The sequence below is a fragment of the Mesoplodon bidens genome, assembly GCF_964165515.1.
Source record: "Mesoplodon bidens genome assembly, chromosome: 1".
Classification (NCBI taxonomy): domain Eukaryota; kingdom Metazoa; phylum Chordata; class Mammalia; order Artiodactyla; family Ziphiidae; genus Mesoplodon; species Mesoplodon bidens.
In genome coordinates, this window is record NC_138176.1 from 125696192 (window position 1) to 125719688 (window position 23497).

A 23497-nucleotide genomic window follows, 5' to 3' on the forward strand; every position below is an offset into this window, starting at 1 on the left:
AGTGCCCAAGATTTTTATTGGTGATGGTCACCTAGGCACCCTCTGCCTAGCGTGTCCTAAAATTCCAGGCTCCCTGAAGGAAAAGCAAGTATTTGTCATAAACCATATTTTTTGCACAAGCAGTTTAGGCACACTAAACCACATTTACCAGTTATGAAATGATGGGAACCCTCCTGAAATTCAAGTGCCTATACGCTACCCAAGGGCTAAGGGCTAACTTTGCAGGCAGGCCTTTCAAAGGATAGCATTCTTAAGCCTGCTATGCCAGCTCTTTTCTGTATAATATGAAACATTTATTGTTTTGGTAGAATTTTTTAAAGGAGATGATCATGGAAAGATTGGTATATGGTAAGGTAACATTTACATATGTAGATACTGTCGACTGGGGCATTTAAGTCAGTAAGTGAGAGACTAGTGCATATGTGGCACTGTATCTGTGAGGTCTTGTTGCTACGAATTATTGAATTGTAATCCAGTAAGAAATGTTTATTCTGTTGCAGCTTTTCTTGGATTTTTGAGTTAGATCTGAGTTCAAATTATGATTCCTCCTCTTTGAGGAGATTACTTTTTTCAGTTTCTCACTCTGTAAAATGTGATTACCAATACTTCCACCTCATTAAGTTGTTATAAGTATTAAATGGCATATACTTAGTATTAAAATGTTAACTACTACTGTTACTCTTATGGAGAACTCATCTTTTTGCCCCACGTTGCTGGAAACTACTATAGTCAGTGAACATGTAAATATATGGATTAATAAAAATCTTACAGAGCTTGGATAAGCATGCTGGAACTCCAAAATTTACCAAAAAAGACCTGAAACATATCAGTCCTGAGACATGTTGGGTTGCTGATCAAGTAGGGAGTCACAGAAGTGGAGGAATGCTTACAGATCACCAAACTCCTTCATCTGATGGAAGAAGAAACTAAGTCTGAAGCATAGAAAAGCAACATAAATTCCCCCTAAGGTTATAGACCTTTGTGCTAGAATTGGAAAATAATGGAACCCAGATTTCTTGACTCTTGATCTACTGCCTGTAGTGTACATGTGACCCTCCTGCTTTTTCATATATGTCGAGAAACATTTATTGAGTTTCCACTGTGAGGCAGGAATGGTGTTAGGCTGGGCCAGGTCTAGATGAGGCAAATGAGCAACCTAGAATGGGAAATTTAAGGAGACACTTGGTCTTAGGGTTGTGTGAGTGACTTGGAGTAAACACCTTTTTAAATTTTCTACCCTAGTTAGAATTTTTATTTTTTCCTTATGAGAACTTTAAAGATATACTCTCTGATAATCATTTTGCAATATATACATATATTAGTTATTGTATTCTGTACCTTAAACTTGTACAGTGTTAATATGTCAATTTTTTCCCAGTAAAACTGGGAAAAAAATTTTTTTCTACCCTAGGCTACTCTTGCTTCACCATAATCCTGCCCTTGCTAATTAGGCATGAGGAATATAAAGATAGGTGAAATATCAATCTTGATCTTAAGGATTGCCAGTCTGCTGGAAGAGAGTGATAAGTAAACAATCAGATGTATGATAAACATTGTCAAAGGACTGAGAGAAAGCTACCTAATTTAGCCTTGGGAATTAGAGAAGGCTTCCTGAAGATTGGATTAGGAGTCAGCTAAGTGATTGGGTGTGGTGAGGAAAAAGGATGGAATGTTTCAAGCAAAAGTAGCACGTGTAGAGATCTGGAGCTGAGAGCTTGATCTTTTAAGTTGTTTCATTAGAATTATCTGGAGGAGTTGTTACAACACAAATTATAAGACCCTACTCTGAAAGTTTTGAGTTAGTAGGTCTGAGGTAAGACCTGAGAATTTGCATTTCAAACAAATTCCCAAGTGATGCTGATCTGCTGGTCTAGGGACTCTAAGATCAGTGCTTTGGAGAAATGCAAATAGTTCAGTACTGCTGCCTTTTTTTTTTTTTTTTTTTTTTTTTTTTTTTTGCGGTACGCGGGCCTCTCACTGTTGTGGCCTCTCCCGTTGTGGAGCACAGGCTCTGGATGCGCAGGCCCAACGGCCATGGCCGCTCCGCGGCATGTGGGATCCTCCCGGACCGGGGCACAAACCCGTGTCCCTGCATTGGCAGGCGGACTCAACCACTGCGCCACCAGGGAAGCCCCTACTGCCTTTTTTTTTTTGATTTGTCTGTTTGGAGGAGAGTGCTGAGAGTTACGATTAATGAAATAAGCACTCTAGATGTAGTAATAAATTAGAATTGAAAATATTTAGACTTGATCCTTAAGCTATAGGTAATCACGAAAAGATTTTAACCAGGATTGTAATGATTCAGTTTGTGTTTTCCAAGGATGATTCTTGAAGCAGTGTGAAGGATGGATTGAAGAATGGCAAGGCTAGAGAAAGGAGATCAGTTAAGAGGCTGTTTTAATGATCCAGATAAGAATGATAAAAGTCCCTGCTAATGACAGGTAGCAGAGCTTAAAAGAAGAGGATTTGAGAGACATTAAAAAAGAAGTATAATGACAGGATTTAGGGATTGCTTGTGGATAGGGACAGGAGTCTTGGATGACTCAGATTTCTGATTTAGGCATCTGGGTAGTTAGTTATACTTTTCATTAAGATAGGAAATAAAACCAGAGTGGCAGATTTGGGAGAGAGTGGTAGCTGAATATTATAGATATCAGCATGTAGATAGTAATTAAAGTTATGGGTTGATAGGTCCCTCAGAGAAGGTACATAGAGTGAGAAGATGAAGCTGGGACCTTGGGGAAATACCAAGATCTTAAGGATGACTAGAAGAGTAGTGGGCAGAGCCAGAGAGGATGGTTTTGGAAACTCGTGATAAATTTAAAAGGTTTGGTACATGTATCTATAAATTGAAGAGCTGCGTAGTTTATGAATTTAACTTGAAAACAAATATAGCCTATGAGGGACTTCCCTGGCAGTCCAGTGGTTGAGACTTTGCCTTCCAGTGTAGGGGGTGCGGGTTCGATCCCTGGTCGGGAAGCTAAGATCCCACATGCCTCGGGGCCAAAAAAACCAAAACATAAAACAGAAGCAATATTGTAACAAATTCAATAAAGACTTTAAAAATGGTCCACATCAAAAAAAATCTTAAAAAAAAAGAAAACAAATATAGCCTATGAGATTGGGGTGTGTATATGTTTACATGTAAAATATAAATCATGTTGGTATTTTAGTGAGCCAAATAAACATTATACTAACTTTAGGTTATCATTTAATCCTTTAGGTCCTTTTTCTAGCAATTCTTCAGTAAGAAGTGAATTGTCATTGTATCATAACAGTAAACAAAAACCTGCTGAAAAAACAAACCAATCATCTAAGAATACTGGGAAAAAAACTATTCCATTTAAAAGGCAGAAGAGAACTAATGAAGGCAGCTCAAGAACACAGAAGGTTTTAAATGCTAAAGGTTCTGGTTGTTCCCAGAATGAGTCATTGGAAAGTGGTGAGGCAGACCCAGCTGAGAAGAAAAACCTTAATCCTTCTAGGTAATAATGTCTCTTATGTGTACAATGCAGTTATTTTTGTTTGGCATTTAATAATGTGCCTATGTTATTTAATCATTTATATAGAGGCAATGTTAGCATAAAGGAGTCTGCAGCCTGACAGACCTGCTAGTAAATCCACGGTCTGCCGTTAGCTGGGTGACACCTCAGGCAAAATAGTACTCTGAATGTTTCCTCATATTAAAATGGGGAATAATGTATAGCACATGGGGTGTGAGTGATAAATTTAATAAGGTAAGCATTATTGTCACCTAACAATCCCTTTTTAAAAATTGTGATAAAAACGTATAACATAAAATTTATCATCTTAATCACTTTTAAGTGTATCGTTTGAGTTGCTTTCTTTTAAATGAGGTTAATGTAATTACAATAATCAGGAATACATCTTAATTCTTTTCCCCATAAGATGATAATAGTTAACATATTTTAGTGCTTACTATGTATCAAGTATTCACTAGATGCTTTCAATAAATTCTCATCAGTCCTGACAACCTACTGAGGTAAGTATTGTTCTTATGCATTATTGCTTTTTGATAGAGCATTCACTCATTCATTCATTAAAAAAATACTTAATACATATTATGTGTGACAAACTGCAGGTGGTGGGGATGTATTGAAATAAACGATAGAGTGCTCTAAAATACATTAGTGTATGTCATTATAGTGCATACTATCTGAACAGTTCATTGAGTAGTGAATTTCCCCCCACTGATTTGTAATGCCCTCTCTGTCTTATATCAGACTTCCATATTTATATTATCTTGTTCCTTAATATCATTTGATTTTCATTAAGAATCTTAAGAGGTCGATAGGACAGGTGTTAGCTCTATTTTTACATATGAGGAAGGTACACTTAGGTTAAATAAATAGTGTGTCATTGGATATGTAGGTCTTTTATTAGTCCAACTGATTTTACTTGAATGTATTAATAATAATAAATCACTGTTTTATTAAACAAAGCAGATAAGCCTTAGCTATGGGTTGAGAGAAATACTAAGGTATAAAAATTGAGTTTTTATGTTAAGTTTCTGAATTTGAGCTAGTACCCCTAAAACAAATCTTATCTTATGCACAGTGAGAAGGAGTTAGTCTAATGAGAAATATCCAGAGTTGATAGTTGCTACAGTATTTGCTTAAGAAAGTCTGTTGCGTATCTGGATTCATAGAAAGGAAGATCTTTGAGACATTTGTTTAGTTAACCTGTATAGTCATTAAGCTACTTACTATAAATAAAAGATCAAATATGTAATTATTTTGGTATTCTACTTGCCATAAGGTGGGAAGATAAATCTTTGTGGTTACTCAGTGGCTCTCATGGAAACCTCAAAGATAATTTAGATTTAAAAAGCGTGTTAACAGTATTATTGTTCTATATTTAGGAAAAGCAAAAAAAGAGACATTATTACATTAAAATATGAATATGTCTAATTTGTCTAAGGAGTCTTCTTGATTAGAAATATTACATGGAAAAAAATATTACGTGAACTTCTCCTTTATACAAGTAACAGATATTAAAATTTTAACTTGTCTAAAGTGATATTTTTTGCTTCTTATAACCTAGTAACCATGGTCATTAATTAAACTACAAGCTAACACCCTTATTCCCCTCTTAAAGCATTTAGAAAAAAAAATATTAAAGAGCTAGTGCATTTAAAGTATAAGAAGCAATTACCCTCTAGAAATCTTTGAATTTCTCTCATTTTAAATTTGTATAAGCACTTAATTTTTATATTATTTCTATAAGCCATTTGGAACAGAGGTTTACTGCATTAGATTTTTTAACAGCTTTATTGAGGTATAACTCATATATAGTTCACTCATGACGTGTAGAATTCATTGGTTTTTATTGTATTCACTGATAGTGCAAACCGTCAAAATAGTCAATTTTAGAACATTTTCATCATTAGGGTCCTTTAGCTATCATCTCCCTGTTCCCCTCCCCAGCAACTCTATGGAACCACTAACCTACTTTCTGTCTACAGATTTCTCTATCCTGGACTTTCATATGAGTGAAATCATATAGTACGAGTTTGTTTGCATTGACTTCTTTCAGTTTGTGTATTTTCAAGTTTTATCTATGTTGTACCATGTATCAGTAATTCATCCCTTTTTATGATTGAGTGCTATTTCATTTTGTTACATTATGTTTTGTTTATTATTCATCCATTGCTGGACATTTGGGTTGTTTCTACTTTTTGGCTATTATGAATAATGCTGGTATAAACATTTGTGTACAAATGAAATTGCTGAGTCATATGGTAACTTTACATTAATCCTTTGAGGAGCTGCAAGACTGTTTTCCAAAGCATCTGCACCATTTTATATTCCTACCAGCAGTGTTTAAGGCTTCCAGTGTCTCCACATCCTTGCCAACATTTGTTATTATCTGATTTTTTTATTCTAGCCATCCTAGTTGGTATGAAATGGCATCTCATTGTGGTTTTGATTTTCATTTCTGTGAAGACTAATGATGTTGAGCATCTTTTCATGTGCTTATTGGCCATTTGCCAATCTTTAGAGAAAGATTTACTCAGATCCTTTGCCTGATTATTTTGGAATTGTCTTTTTTTTTAATTGAATTGTATGAGGTTTTAATATATTCTAGATACAAGTCTCATCAGTAAATGATATTTGATAATCTCTCTTATTCTTTGGATTGTCTCACTTTCTTGATGGTGTCCTTTGAAGCACAAAAGTTTTTAATTTTGATAAAGTCCCATTGATCTGTTTTGTCCATTGTTGCTTGTACTTTTGGTGTCATATCTAAGAATCCTTTGCCCAGTCCAAGTTCATGAAGATTTACTACCATGTTTTTTTCCTAAGAGTTTTGTAGTTTTAGCTCTTAAATTTAATTCTTTGATCCATTTTGAGTTAATTTTTGTATATGCTGTGAAAAGTCCAACTTCATTCTTTTGCATGTGACTATCCACTTTTCCCATAACTGTTTGTCGAATGGTCTTAGCACCATTTTTGAAAATCAGCTGACCATAGTTGTATAGGCTTATTTCTGGATTCTCAATTTTATTGTTGTCTATATATCAGTTGTTGTTCTAGAACCACACTGTCTTGATTACCATTGCTTAGAGGTAAGTTTTGAATTCAGGAAGTGTGATTTTTCTTTTTCAGGAATATTTTGGCTATTCTAAGTCCCTTGCAATTCCATATAAGTTTTAGAATCAGTATGTCAATTTCTGCCAAGATATCAGTTAGAATTCTGAAATGGATTGCGTTGAATCTATTGGTTTGAGGAATATTTCCATCTTAACAGTGTCTATTGATCCTTGAACAGGGGTGTTTGTCCTATTATTTAGATCTTTAATTTCTCTCAACAGTGTTTTCAGAATATGTTTTACACTTCTTTTGTTAAGTTCGTTCCTAAGTATCCCTTTTGATGCTGTTGTGAATGGAATTGCTTTTTAAATTTTATTTTTGGATTGATCATTGCAAATGTATAGACATACAATTGATCTTTGTATTTTGATCTTTATCCTGCAATCTTGTTGAATTCATGTATTAGTTCTGAGAGCTCTTTAGTAGATTTTGTAGGACTTTCTAAGTACAAGATCATGTCATTTGTGAATAGTGATAGTTTTATTTCTCCCTTTCCAATCTGGATGCTTTTTCTTTCTTTTTCTTGCACTATTGTCCTGGCTGAAATCCTTAGTACTATGCTAAGTAGAAGTGACAATAGCAGATTTCCTTATCTTGTCCTTAATTTTAGGGGGAAAGCATCGAGTCTTTCACCATTCAGTATGTTATTAGCTGTGGGTTTTTCATAGATGCCCTTTTATCAGGTTGAGGAAGTTCCTTTTTATTCCTACTTTGTTGAGTGTTTTTGTAGTGAAAAGATGCATTTTGTCAAATGCTTTTTTTTTTTTTGCATCTACTGAGGTGATCATGTGATACTTTTTTGTTGATAAAATGTTGCTAGTTTTTTTTGAGGGTTTTTTGTTTTGTTTTGGGTTTTTTTTTTTTTTTTGGCTGTAGTTTTCTTGTGATGTGTTTGTCTAGTTTTGTTATCAAGGTAACACTGACTTCATAAAATGAGTTGGGAAGTGCTCTTTTCTTTTTTTGGAGGAGTTTGTGAAGAATTCCTGTTAAGTCTTTGAATGACGGTAGAATTCAGTGGTGAAACCATCTGGGCCTGGGCTTTTCTTTCTGGGTAGTTTTTTGATTACTGATTTATTCTCTTGTTATAAGTCTTTTGAAATTGTTTATTTTTCTCTTGAATCAGTTTTGGTAATTTGTGTGTTTCTAGGAATTTGTCCATTCCATCTAGGTTATCTAATTTGTTGGCATACAGTTGTTTATAGTATTCTCTAATAATCCTTTTTTTTTTTTTCTTTTGACTCTGATGGTAGGACCTAGAGGGAGACTAGAAACACCAGAAATAAACTATCAAAGAATACTCAGAAGTTTGGATGCTCTTTAGTTATGTTGCAAACATAACTAAAGATTTTTTTTCACAAATGATAAGAATAGGCTGGTAGACTGAGTCAGGAAACAAATTTAAAACATAGGACTTGTAAGACGTGAGAGTGGAGAGAGAATTATGCAGTCTAGGAATAATGTATCTTGTTTGCATATATTTGGGGTTTGCATATATTTAGGTCCCTCTGAGCACTCTGCTGTTCCTTAGTAGGCTGAGTAGAGGTATCATAAAACAATTTCAGTTGTTTGTGGATTTTCAACAAAAACTGTGATAGATTTAACTGTGTAGTATACATCATAAGCTGCCTGTAGTTAATGTCTCCCAGTGCCCTCCTATCATCATGTCTATCTTAGTTAGGCCAGGTCTGTACCATTTCTTTTATCAGAATTTTTCAAATTAGAACTCTTGATAGGTTCTAAAGTCAAATTTCCTTCCTGGACTAGTTGTAAGTTTTAGGACCTGAACAAGGTTATCTGATATTTGTTATAGCCAATGTTATATTGTCTACCCACCTTGTGTGATGTTCTAGAAGAAATATTTTTTGAAGAAATGTAAACAATTACAAACTTTTCATTTTCATAGAGGTACAGGAAGCTCAAAGAATCAAGATAGTATAGCTGCACAAAATGTTCATCAAAAGTCTCAGATCAGTGGATATACATGCAAGACACGAGCAGAGTCAAACTTGGATTCTAGAGAGCCTGGGACTTCAGTTTTGGAAGGAAGGTATGCATGTGTTCTAAGGATAATAAGATTTACTCACTGTATTTGTTACCAATTGCTGTGTAACAAATTGCTCTCAAAGCTTAATAATTTTGTTAGTGCCTTGCAAACATTATTTCACAGTTTCTGTGGGTAGAAATCTGGGAGAGAATTAGCTGGCTAGTTCTGGCTCAGGGAATCTCATAAGGTATAGCAGTCAAGATATCTATCTGGTTTGCAGTCCTTTGAAGGCTTGACTAGAACTTGGAGGATCCACTTATAAGGTAGCTAGAGGCCACAGTTTCTTGTCATGTGGCTCTCTCCGTAGGGGTATTCAGTATGGTAGCTAGCTGGCTTCCCACAAAGCAGGTGATCCAACAGAAAGTGTGACTATGATGGAGGCCATAGTGCCTTTTGATGACCTAGTCTTTGAAGTCTTCCACTTTATTCTGTTCACTAGAAACAAGTCACTAAGTCCATACCACACTCAGAAGAGGGGAGTTAGAATTAGGCTGTACCTTTTGAAAGGGGCATCATCTAAGAATTTGTGGATATAAGTTTAAAGAGAGCATACTCAGTGAGCAAACCAAATTAACCTAGTCTCCTAATATCTGAAGTCATACACCCTTTTACAAAATGAAAGAATGGTAAATTATAGCAGATTCTCAGACTTTGAAGGGATGGCTTAGATTTCTTTACTCTTTGGGAGCCTGTGACCATTATGCCTGTCTTGGGCTCATAATAGGAGGAAGAGGATCTAGGACTGGGATAAACTGAATCATCTCTGAACAACTTCTGAACTATATTTTAAATTGCTTGTTTTTGCCTGTAGTTTAAAAAAAATTAAGATAAGCTGATTTATTTCTAATTTTATTTCTTATGATTTGATTTTTATCAGAGTGTTATTTGAGTTGACTTAAATTTGTAACTCTGATTCATGAGTTAGTTTAAAAGGTTATAAAATTCAGTGTTATGTTTGACAAGTCAAATGTGGGATTAAATTGTAGATTTTTTTGTTTTATGCAGCAAATAAGTATACTATTAATATTTTATAAGGAAAAAACCTTTGGCTGTTTTAGGATAAAAATGACCATTAAGGTAGATATATTAGATAGATATAAATGCACAAATTTTGTGGTTTACCTTTTTTTCTTAAGTGGACCTTCTAGGCTCAAGAATTATTTAACGTCTGGAATGAATAATTCAGATGTGGATGATAATGAAGTTCAGGAAAGTTCGAGTAAGTTATGATTTATTTTCTACTGTCTTGATTTTTATAGTGTTATGCATGTGGAGTAAGGTGTGCTATGTTTTATTTAAATTATCACCAGTGACATTTTTGTGACAAATATGTATTGAGTACCTACCCTTAAGAGCCTTACTTTATGGTTAGAGATTTCTAAGACCTTTTACCTGGGTGAGAGAGGGAGGGAGGGAGAAGAGAGAGAGGGAGAAATAATGAGAGAGATGAATGACAGTCCTTTCTTTGAAGTAGGACATAATAATATAATTGGCACTTGAGACACATACTGCAGTATTTTAAAGCTGATAAGGGTATAAATGAAGGAAGATTAGATATATATTGATGATTACTGAAGTTAAGTGTTGAAGTTTTTAAAATGCCTCTTAATAGAGAGTTTTATAATTTTTTATGTCCCTGAAGAATGTGCTTGAAATATAATCTCTTATACTGTTTTTTCTTTGCTAATTCACTAATTATTTTTCCATTTAAATTGTTTCTTCCCCTTTTGTTTAGATTTACTTTATTATTTTTCTCTAAGTGGAATGCTTTTTATATTTATTTTTCTGCTTTTTATTTGGTAAAGAATAAGCCAAATTTTCTGGAGTATAGTTTTAGTTTAAAATTAAAGGTTTTCTTTTTTCAATAGAGTGTTCTTATTGTTGTACACTCTGACTTATAGTGGTGATTTTTCTTTGACCCAGGTGTTATTTAAAAGAGTACATTAGTCAAGAGTTTGGTCTCCAGAGTCAGGAACCTGGGATTGAATCTAGCTTTACCACTTATTAGCTATGTTATCTTGAGTAAGAAATTTCAGTGTTCTTAGCTTCAACTTCCTTATTTGTAAACTGGCGATATCAATTCTAATTGCATAGATTGATGCAAAGATGAATACACATTCTTTGCTTAGTTTTAATACCTGGTATATGTTCATTATGCAGTGTTGGCTGTAATCCTAAGAAGTTGTGTTTTGTTTTGTTCTTTTGTTAATAAATTATAGTTTCATTTCATTGTTCTTGATAACTTTGCCCTGTATTATTAATTCTTTGAATTTTCTTTGTGTTCTAGAGTATGCTTAGAACACATAAAATTCATGGAAGAATTTTATAATTCTTCCATGGATGCTTGAAAAAGAGAATATTACTTTTTGTGTACAGATATGGATTAAAAATTTTGTTAATGTAAGTGGGTATATATTTTTAATATACTTTGAATATTTATGAAATTCTTAAATATTTATGGAATATTATGGAATACTTACTATGCATTCTTCTAAGGGAAAAAGATATCAAAACTTGTGATTTGTTGGATGTTGAGAGTAGAAAGATAAAGCAGGTATTTTTAGGGTGGGAAATGCGAGTTACATTTTTAGGTAGATGGGCAGAAAAGGTCTTACTGAAGAAGTGATAATTTGAGCAAAGATATGAGAAAGGTGAGAAATCAAATCATGCAGCTGTATGGAGAAGTAGTGCCTCATGCAGAGGGAAGATAAGGGCAAAGGTTTTGATCAGGAAACACCAAGGAGGCTGGGAAGGCTGGAGTTGAGGAAGAGAGGGAGAGGGTAGTAGGAGATGATGTCACAGAGCTAACAAGAATGAAAGATCATATAGGATGTTAAAGGCTACTATAAGGATTTCGGGCTTTACTGAGAGAGATGGGAAGCCATTGGAGGATTCTGAGCAAGGAGAGACATGACTAACCTATAAACAGAATCATTGCGGCTGCTGTAGAATACACATTAGGGGTGGACTGATAAGTTTGAAGGGGGCAAGTGTAAGGTTGGAAGCAGGGAGACCAGTTGGCAAGACATTAGTAATCCCTTTGTGAGGTGGTAGCTTGGACTAGGGGGTTAGCAGCAGAAGGTGGAGAGCAGTAGTAGGATTTTAGGTGTTTTTGATGGTAGAGTCAACGTTATTTCCTGATGGATGGGATGTAAGGTGTAAAAGAAAGTGAAGTGTCAAGGATAATGGACTTTAAAGTTTTTGGCATGAGCACCTGGAAGAATGGCATTGTCATTTCTTGATTTGGAGACTACTAAAGAAGGGCAGATTTGGGGAAAAAGAACAGGATCTTAGATTTGGACATTCCGTGTTTCATATTATTCTTATCCTTTGTATCCTTACCATTTGTGAGGTCTGTTAAGGACTGCCAGAGTTGAAGTAAAATGTTTGCTTTGCAGTGGTCTGTCTCTCCTATTTGCTGCAGTCTTTACTATGTACATTTCAGCGCTCTTACTGAGCATGTAAGTTTGCATACGAAATGTACCTGTTTTGGTCAAATTTACCTTCTTGATCATGTTACAATGCTTTTACTTTGTAGCCTTTTTTTGTCTAATATTAACATTGTGACTCCCTGCTTTCTTTTGGTTTGTTTTTGTTTCTTATATTTCTTTTCTTCCTTTTACTTAACCTTTTTTTTTTTTACCAAACTAAAGCAGAGTGGCTTCAAACAGCATGATTGAGTTTTTATTTTTGACTTGCTCTGTCAGTATTTTTTTCCTTTAATAAATGTTTAACAGATATGCTTTGTTACTTCTTTGTAAAGTTGGTAGATAAGTCTCACATATGCTAGCAAGGACTCAGGAACTTTCTTTTGTATCACAATGAACAACTAGTCAAATAGTAAAAGTCTTTTGAGTCACAATCTTTTTGTCCTTTAAACTATTTGGCTATTGCTCTTTTATCTCATGATAGCTAATGCTTATGAGTAGATATTGTAAGACAGCCTTACTTCTTTTTTCCTTTGTAAATAACCTGTGTCTTCCATCATGCTTATTAGGCTTTGTTAGTCTTTGAAATTCTGGAGTTGTCTCTGTGTTTTGCTTTGTTTTGTTTTATACTCTTCTGGGAAATAATTTTTAATTTACTCAAATACCATATCCCCTTCATCCAGTTTCCATAATTGCCAACATTTTACAATATTTGTTTCATTTACCTCCCTGCCGTCTCTACATAAATGTTTATACATGTTTATCAGTCTTTTTTTGGGACTGACTGTTCGAGTGCAAGTCACATACATATTATTACGTGTGAATATGTGCAGACATGATGCAAGACAAGAACATAATTCACTCTTCATCCATCCACGTCAGGAAATCAGCATTAGTATAACACTAGTCTTCCTTCACTGACTCCATGCAGATTTCACCAGCAGTTCCATCAGTGTTCCTTTTTCTCTTGGGTTCAGGATCCAATCTAGGGTCATGGACTGTGTTTGGGTCTCATGTCCCTTCAGTTTCCTTCAATAAGGAATAGTTCTTTAGTCTTCTTCTAACTTTCCTGACCTTGACACTTTTTCAAAGAGTACAAGCTTTTCATTCTTTAGAATGACCTTCAACCTGGGTGTCTCTAATATTTCCTCATGATCAGATGTGAGCCATGCATATTTGACGAAAATACTACAGAAATGATGCTGTGTTCTTTGTGCATCACATTAGGAGGCACACAGTGCTGACTCATCTTCTACTAGTGATTTTATTTATTTATTTAATTTTAAAATAAATTTATTTATTTTATTTATTTATTTTTGGCTCTGTTGGGTCTTTGTTGCTGCGTGCTAGCTTTCTCTAGTGGCAGCAAGTGGAAGCTACTCTTCATTGTGGTGTGCAGGCTTCTCATTGCAGTGACTTCTCTTGTTGCAGAGCACGGGCTCTAGGTGTGCAGGCTTTAGTAGTTGTGGCACACGGGCTTAGTTGCCCCGTGGCATATGGGATCTTCCCAGACCAGGGCTCGAACCGGTGTCCCCTGCATTGGCAGGTGGATTCTTTTATTTTTTATTTATTTTTTTTTTGCGGTACGCGGGCCTCTCACTGTTGTGGCCTCTCCCGTTGCGGAGCACAGGCTCCGGACGCGCAGGCTCAGCGGCCATGGCTCATGGGCCCAGCCGCTCCGCGGCACGTGGGATCCTCCCGGACCGGGGCACGAACCCGTGTCCCCTGCATCGGCAGGCAGACTCTCAACCACTGCGCCACCAGGGAAGCCCCCTGGCAGGTGGATTCTTAACCACTACGTCACCAGGGAAGCCCCTCTACTAGTGATTTTAATCTTCATCACCTGTTCAAGTTATTGTCTGCCAGGTTTCTCCACTCAGGGTTTTTCTCTTTGGTAATTGATAAGTATTTTGTGGAATGATATCCTATTTTAGTAACTTATCCCTTTTCAAACCTCTGCACCAATATTAGCATCTTTTGAATATTCCCACCTGAATCCACTAATGGTGGTACCAAATTACTATTTTCTATTTCCCTAATTTCTTCTCTATTAATTAGTTGGCATTCTATAAGAAATAGTTTTACTTATTCCTTCCCCATTTATTTATTCATTATTCATTTATTTATATTATTATGGACTACTACTGGGTTCCTGTTTTATTCAGTGGGTTATAATCTTTATCATTTATTCTGGTACTCAAATTGTACCAAATTTGGCCAGGAGGAGACATCCTTTCAACTGGTTCCTGAGACCTTTTGTCATGTTTCTGTCATTTTTTGAATGCTGTCTTATTTTTTGGCAGAAGATGTTCCAGGCTCCTTCCCCTGCCTCTAGTCTAGAATCAGTTATTTCTCCAAAGGAACCTAGTGGAGGGATGACATTTAGAAACTTAGATCCGGGTGCTTGGTGTACTCATTGTTACTGGGATGTCACTGCTTTTAGGTTCTCTCAGTGGACTGAGATAGGAAATAGATAAACACACACATACATATATATGTGCACTGTACATACACAAGCATCTGTATCTTCTTTCTGTACTTATTCAGGCATCCCTTGCTTTATTGCTCTTTGCTTTAATGTGTGTCACAGATTTTGCATTTTTTACAAATTGAAGTTTTGTGGCAGGCAGCCCTGATCAAACAAATCAATTGGCACCATTTTCCAATGACATTTGCTCACTTAGTATCTCGGTGTCACATTTTGGTAATTAACACAATATTTCATTATTATATTATGGTAATCTGTGATCAGTAATCTTTGTTACTATTGTAAAAAAAAATTACGACTTGCAGAAGGCACAGATGATATGTAGCATTTTTTAGCAATAAAGTATTTAAGATACATTGATTTTTAGGCATAATGCTTTTGCACACTTAATAGACTACGTTATAGTGTAAACATAACTTTTATACGTATTGGGAAACAAAAATATTCATGTGACTTGCTTTATTGCCAAATTTGTTTTATTGCAGTGGTCTGGAACCAAACTCTCAATATCTCTGAGGTGTTTCTGTATTTAGAAACCATGAGTTCACATCGGTACCTCCAACTCCAGTCCAACATGTTTGACTTTCCCTTTTCCATTTTAATAAGCCCTTTCTCAAGGAGAGTGAGAAGTCTGGCTCCCATTATCCTCAGTATATTTATTCATTTGCTTTGTTCCTTCTCTTGGCTCCAACAGTTGCCTCCAGAGCCCACTGCTATAGGAAAATTTCCAAGAATGACTAGCCTTCTACTTGTTATACTGGGAAGTACAAGGGAAATTGTATTTATTTATTTATTTTTTGGAATAACTTTATTGGGATGTACTTCACATACCATACAATTAACCCATTTATAGTATATAATTCAGTAGTTTATAATTATCACCACAGTAAATTTTAGAACACTTTCATGATCCCAAAAAAGAAACCTTCTACTCTTTAGCTGAGAATGTACTGAAAACTTAGACCTGCTTTTCAGGAAATGTATATTACACACAATATTGTATCAGAAATCTAAGATGGTTCATGGATATTAAGTATTCTAGTTTCATATTGCTGCATAACTTACCATCCCAAACTTAGTGGCTTAATACAGCAGTCGATTTATCTCTTATGGTTCTGTGGGTTGACTTAGCTTATTAGCTGGGCAATTCTCATTTTGGCTCTCTCATGCATTTGTAGTTAGATGCAAGCTACTGGGGCTGGAGTCATTTGAAATATCAGCTGGACTGGAAATCCACGGTGACTTATTTACTTATATATTTGGTACCCTGCCAGGGTGGCTGAAATAATTGGGGGCTGGCCAAGCATCCTTTCCACTTGGTTATCTTGGGTTTCCTCACAGCATGGCAGTCTTGAGGTAATCAGTCTTCATAATGATGGCTGTCTTTCCTCAGACTGAAGTTCCAAGAGATCCAGGTGGCACCTGCATGTCTTCTGAGGAATTAGCTTTCAAAGTCCCAGAATGTCATTTCTATGCATTCCATTAGTCAGGCAACTCACTAAGGCCAGTGATGATTCAAGGAGAAGGCAATTAAACTTTGCCTCTTGATAAAGAACAGCGTTTGTGCATAGGAGGGGAAAGAGTTGATGGTTGTTATGTTTAGATGCTATTTATCACACTAAAGTTGAGACCTCTTGACCTAATTGTCACACTGCTAAGTAAATTCGGTACGGTTGCACTATTTACAACTTTAAGAATCATAGATTACTTTATTAACACAGTAATTATTCATTATCACACCTTGCATTTTTATCCACCCAGTGGCTTATTTCACTTAAAGTCCACAAGCAATAGAAAACCTGTTTGTTTTTTGTTACTTGTAACTGTTATCGTCTTAAGATATATTCACTGTAGCAAAATCTAGAGACATATTATACTGTTTTTCACTAGCCTTCATTTCTCAGCAGTGAAAAGCAAAGGGAGTAATAAACTGTATTGTCAGGTTGACAGATGAATGGATAAAGAAGATGTGGCACATGTATACAATGGAATATTACTCAGCCATAAAAAGAAACGAAATTGAGTTATTTGTAGTGAGGTGGATGGACCTAGAGTCTGTCATACAGAGTGAAGTAAGTCAGAAAGAGAGAAATAAATACTGTATGCTAACACATATACATGGAATCTAAAAAAAAAAAAAAAAAGGTTCTGATAAACCTAGGGGCAGGACAGGAATAAAGACACAGATGTAGAGAATGGACTTGAGAACACGGGGAGGGAGAAGGGTAAGCTGGGATGAAGTGAGAGAGTAGCACTGACATATATACACTACAAAATGTAAAATAGATAGCTAGTGGGAAGCAGCTGCATAGCACAGGGAGATCAGCTCAGTGCTTTTTGACCACTTAGAGGGGTGGGATAAGGAGGGTGGGAGGGGTTATGGGGATATATGTATGCATATCGCTGATCCACTTCGTTATATACCAGAAACTAACACAACATTGTAAAGAAATTATACTCCAATAAAGATGTTATTAAAAAAAAAGAGTATGCATCCAAGTAAAGAACTGTTATTTTCTAAGAAAAAAAATGTATTTTCAGGTTGAATTTTATTTTAAAATATACTGAAGTTGACTGAATAACCCACTTTAACTCAACATGAAATTAGTGTCCATTGCTCATGATATTGCTTCTGCAATTTGCAGATGATTCAAGAGTAAAAAGGTCTAACTCAACACCAGAGAACAAGGTGCATCACAAATTAGGTAAGATTACTTTTCTCTTAATATTTTCATATTATAAAACCTTTATTTCTAAATATAACTTAATTTTTTCTCAGGCAGGGGGAAAATATTATTTGGATTAATTGTCAGAGAAAGTAAAACTTGTATTTAGTTTTCATGAATTTCATGGTAAATCATCACAGGCCACTGAGTTTCTTTATTGTCCATTTATGAAGCCTGTAATCCTCTCACTCATTGGTCTATAGTAGGGAGCTGATAAGCTAAGAAGCTAGGGTGGAGAATTCTATAAAATGTAACTGCTAGGTAGATGGCATCCCTGACAAATTCTCCCGTTTTTTCCAGTTCACACCTAAACAAAGCAGTAACTAGGATAAGTAAGCTGGGAGCTAAGGAATCCATGGAGAGGCTCACATGAGGATTAAAACTATGGTTTTCAAAGAGATATTTGCTGGTCAGGATTCATGGGACCTCTCACCTTTGTGGAACTGGAGTGGCTTTTTATTTCTCTTCCTATACTTGAGGCTTCTACACTTGTACCTGAAGAGAACCTGTAGGAATGAACCTTTTCCTAATTGCTTCACCCAGAACCTCACATCTTGTCAGTTAGTATTTTGTAGGCCCATGTGAAGAGAGGCTGCTATACTTCTCTGTGCTTAATGCTTGTCTTGGAGTGGAATATGCCTAGAGTCAGAGTAGGCAAAGAGAAATAAAAGTGTCCCTGAACAGGGGCTCCAGCAACCCAAGAGAGGAAAATCAAGAATTATGCCTAGCAACAGTAGGCAGCTTCTGGTGTGCTAGAACCATTGTAGTAGATGGATAACAATTTTAACAATGAAGGAAATATGAGTACTGTCAGAGATCTAGTTATATCATAGAAGGCTTTCTGGTTGCTAAAGCATAATATTTCAGTTTAAAAAGTCAGTATGTGAACTGAAAGTAAAGATACTTTCTGTTGAGAGCTGAATTAGTAGCTGGTATTGACACTGAAGAAATTCATCAGAACAGAAATGTAAAAAAAGATGGAAATGATGAAGAAAAACATATGCAGTGGAAATAACATGGAGACAGCAGATAAAACATGCAAATAACAGGATTTCCAGAAAAAAGAAACAGATGGAGGAATGAAAACAGTTAAAGAAACAGTTAAAACAGTTAAAGAAAGTACTAGTTAAAACTTCCCTGGAGTAAAGATAGGCTTGATCTGCAATTTGAGGAAGTTTACCAACTGCCAGAGAGAATTAATGAAAAAGATACATCTCTAGACATAAGTGAATAAAATTCCTGAATTTCAAGGATAGAAGAAAGCTTCCAGACAGAAAAGTTACATGTAAAGGAGAAAAAAAAAAAAAAAACCCAACAAAACCTGACTACCATAACTCATGTATGCAACTCTGGAAGAATAAAATAATATATATAGCCTACTTTCAGAAATGTATTACAGAGGCAGGCGTGGTCAAGATGGCATACTAGGAGCATGTGGAATTCATGTCTCCTCACAACTAGGGCACCTACCAGGCACCAGTGGGGGACCACGGACACCTAAGGGGACAAGATGAACCCCCAGTGACTGGTTGTTTTGATTATACTTTTATTTTTCCTGATATATTTTTTATCTTTCTAATTTTATTTTGATTTTTTTGTTGTTGCGGTATGTGGGCCTCTCACTCTTGTGGCCTCTCCCGTTGCGGAGCACAGGCTCCAGATGCACAGGCCCAGCGGCCATGGCTCACAGGCCCAGCCGCTCCACGGCATGTGGGATCTTCCCGGACCGGGGCATGAACCCATGTCCCCTGCATCGGCAGGCGGCGGACTCTCAACTACTCCGCCACCAGGGAAGCCCTATTTTGTTTTTTATTCTTAGATATTGTACTGCTCCCTTTTTATTTCTTTCTTTTTTTTTTTTTTATGAGCCACGAATCTTGTGGGATCTTGGTCATCAGGCCAGAGGTTGTGCCCAAGCTCCTGTGGTGGGAGCTGCAAGTCCAAATCGCTGGACTAACACAGAAACTCAGCCCCCACGGAATATCAATCAGAGTAAGACCTCCTGGAGGTCCTCATCTCAGCACCAAGAACCAGCTCTATCCAACTGTCTGCAAACTCCAGTGCTGGACGTCTCAGGCCAAACAACCAGTAAGACAGGAATACAGCACCACCCATCAAAGAAAAAAAAAGGACAAAAAAGTATGTTACAGATGAAGGAGCAAGGTAAAAACCCACCACACCAAGCAAATGAAGAGGAAATAGGCAGTCTACCTGAAGAAGAATTCAGAGTAATCATAGTAAAGATGATCCAAAATCTTGGAAACAGAATGGAGAAAATACAAGAAACATTTAACAAGGATCTAGAGGAACTAAAGAGCAAACAAACAGTGATGAATAACACAATTACTGCAATTAAAAATACTGTAGAAGGAATCAATAGCAGAATAACTGAGGCAGAAGAACAGACAAGTGAGCTAGAAAGTAAAATGGTGGAAATAACTGTAAGGGAGCATAACAAAGAAAAAAGAATGAAAAGACTTGAGGACAGTCAGAGACCTCTGGGACAACATTAAACGCACCAACATTCAAATTATAGGGGTCCCAGAAGAAGGAGAGAAAGAAAAAGGGTCTGAGAAAATATTTGAAGAGATTATAGTCGAAGACTTCCCTAACATGGGAAAGGAAATCATCAATCAAGTCCAGGAAGCACAGAGAGTACCATACAGGATAAAGCCAAAGAGAAACACACCAAGACACATATTAATCAAACTATCAAAAATTAAATACAAAGAAAAAGTATTAAAAGCAGCAAGGGAAAAGCAACAAATAACATACAAGGGAATCCCCATAAAGTTAACAGCTGATCTTTCAGCAGAAACTGCAAGCCAAAAGGGAGTGACAGGACATACTTAAAGTGATGAAAGGGAAAAACCTACAACCAAGATTACTCTACCCAGCAAGGATCTAATTCAGATTTGATGGAGAAACTAAAACCTTTACAGATAAGCAAAAGTTACGAGAATTCAGCACCACCAAACCAGCTTTACAACAAATGCTAAAGGAACTTCTCTAGGCAGGAAACACAAGAGAAGGAAAGAACTACAAAAACCCACAACAATTAAGAAAATGGTCATAGGAACATGCATATTGATAATTATCTTAAATGTAAATGGATTAAATGCTCCCACCAAAAGACACAGACTGGCTGAATGGATATAAAAACAAGACCCATATATATGCTGTCTACAAGAGACCCACTTCAGACCTAGGGACACATACAGACTGAAAGTGAGCGGATGGAAAAAGAAATTCCATGCAAATGGAAATCAAATGAAAGCTGGAGTAGCAATTCTCATATCAGACAAAATAGACTTCAAAATAAAGACTATTACAGGAGACAAAGAAGGACACTACAGAATGATCAAGGGATCAATCCAAGAAGAAGATACAATTGTAACAATATATGCACCCAACATAGGAGCTCCTCAATACATAAGGCAAATGCTAACAGCCATAAAAGGGGAAATTGACAGTAACACAATCATAGTATGGGACTTTTAACACCCCACTTTCACCAATAGACAGATCATCCAAAATGAAAATAAATAAGGAAACACAAGCTTTAAATGACACATTAAACAAGATGGACTTAATTGATATTTATAGAACATTCCATCCAAAAACAACAGAATACACTTTCTTCTCAAGTGCTCATGCAACATTCTGCAGGAGAGACCATATGCAGGGTCACAAATCAAGCCTTGGTAAATTTTAAGAAAATTGAAATTGTATGAAGTATCTTTTCTGATCACAACGCTATGAGACTAGATATCATTTACAGGAAAAAAACTGTAAAATATACAACCACATGGAGGCTAAACAATACGCTACTTAATAACCAAGAGGTCACTGAAGAAATCAAAGAGGAAATCAAAAAATACCTAGAAACAAATGACAATGGAAACATGACGACCCAAAACCTGTGGGATGCAGTAAAAGCAGTTCTACGAGGGAAGTTTATAGCAATACAATACTACCTCAAGAAACAAGAAAAATCGCAAATAAACAACCTAACCTTACACCTAAAGCAATTAGAGAAAGAAGGACAAGAAAACCCAAAGTTACCAGAAGGAAAGAATTCATAAAGATCAGATCAGAAATAAGTAGAAAAGAAATGAAGGAAACAATAGCAAAGATCAGTAAAACTAAAAGCTGGTTCTTTGAGAAGATAAACAAAGTTGATAAACCATTAGCCAGACTTATGAAGAAAAAAGGGAGAAGACTCAAATCAACAGAATTAGGAATGAAAACAGAGAAGTAACAACTGACAGTGCAGAAATACAAAGGATCATGAGAGATTACTACAAGCAACTCTATGCCAATAAAATGGACAACCTGGAAGAAATGGACACATTCTTAGACAAGTACAACCTTCTGAGACTGAACCAGGAAAAATAGAAAATATAAACAGACCAGTCACAAGCACTGAAATTGAAACTGTGATTAGCAATCTTCCAATAAACAGCCCAGGACCAGATGGATTCACTGGTAAATTCTATCAAACATTTAGATAAGAGCTAACACCCATCCTTCTCAAACTCTTCCAAAATATAGCAGAAGGAGGAATACTCCCAAACTCATTCTACAAAGCTACCATCACTCTGATGCCAAAACCAGACAAAGAGGTCACAAAAAAAGAAAACTACAGGCCAGTATCTCTGATGAACATAGATGCAAAAATCCTCAAAAAAATACTAGCAAACAGAATCCAACAGCACATTAAAAGGATCATACTCCATGATCAAGTGGGGTTTGCCCCAGGAATGCAAGGATTCTTCAGTATACGCAAATCAATTAATATGATACACCATATTAACAAATTGAGGGATTAAAAACCATATGATAATCTCAATAAATGCAGAAAAAGCTTTTGACAAAATTCAACACCCATTTATGAAAAAACTCTCTAGAAAGTAGGCATAGAGGGAACCTACCTCAACATAATAAAAGGTATATATGATAAATCCACAGTCAACATCGTTCTCAGTGGTGAAAAACTGAAAACATGTCCTCTAAGATCAGGAACAAGACAAGGTTGCCCACTCTCACCACTATTATTCAACATAGTTTTGGAAGTCTTAGCCACAGCCATCAGAAAAGAAAAAGAAAAGGGATCCAAAGCAGAAAAGAAGTAGTAAAACTGTCACTGTTTGCAGATGACATGATACTATATATAGAGAATCCTAAAGATGCTACCAGAAAACTACTAGAGCTAATCAGTGAATTTGGTAGAGTAGCAAGATACAAAATTAATGCACAGAAATCTCCTGTATTCCTAAACACTAATGATGAAAAATCTGAAAGAGAAGTTAAGGAAACACTCCAATTTACCATTGCAACAAGAAGAATAAAATACCTAGGAATAAACCTACCTAAGGATACAAAAGACCTGTATGCCGAAAAATATTAGACACTAATGAAAGAAATCAAAGATGATACAAACAGATGGAGAGATATATCATGTTCTCGGGTTGGAAGAATCAACATTGTGAAAATGACTATACTACCCAAAGCAATCTACAGATTCAGTCCAATCCGTGTGAAACTACCAATGGCATTTTTCACAGAACCAGAACAAAATATTTCACAATTTTTATGGAAACACAAAAGACCCTGAATAACCAAAGCAATCTTGAGAAAGAAAAACAGAGCTGGAGGAATCAGGCTCCCGGATTTCAGACTGTACTACAAAGCTACAGTAATCAAGGCAGTATGGTACTGGCAAAAAAAAACAGATAAATATGGATCAATGGAACAGGATAGAAAGCCCAGAGATAAAGCCATGCACATATGGTCACCTTATCCTTGATAAAGGAGGCAAGAATATACAATGGAGAATAGAGAGCCTCTTCAATAAGTGGTGCTGGGAAAACTGGACAGCTACATCTAAAAGAATGACATTAGAACACTACCTAACACCATACCCAAAAATAAAATGGATTAAAGGCCTAAATGTAAGACCAGATACTATAAAACTCTTAGAGGAAAACATAGGCAGAACACTCTATGACATAAATCACAGTAAGATCCTTTTTGACCCACCTCCTAGAGTAAAGGGAATGAAAACAAAAATAAACCACTGGACCTAATGAAACTTAAAAGCTTTTTGCACAGCAAAGGAAACCATAAACCAGATGAAAAAACAATCCTAAGAATGGGAGAAAATATGTGCAAACGAAGCAACTGACAAAGGATTA

General features: G+C 36.0%; 1 protein-coding gene across 2 annotated transcripts in view; it reads left to right on the top strand.

Moving 5' to 3' along the window:
- CENPC (centromere protein C) overlaps positions 1–23497 on the top strand; it is a 92272-nt gene that overhangs the window by 55066 nt on the left and 13709 nt on the right. The window contains exons 10-14 of one of the 2 annotated variants that reach the window (XM_081249480.1): positions 3224–3485; positions 8518–8661; positions 9795–9877; positions 15753–15812; positions 17220–17279. In XM_081249480.1, the coding sequence (XP_081105606.1) occupies positions 3224–3485; positions 8518–8661; positions 9795–9877; positions 15753–15812; positions 17220–17279 (609 nt within the window). The remainder of the gene's footprint in view (positions 1–3223; positions 3486–8517; positions 8662–9794; positions 9878–15752; positions 15813–17219; positions 17280–23497) is intronic. The other variant, XM_081249481.1, reaches the window with a different exon arrangement.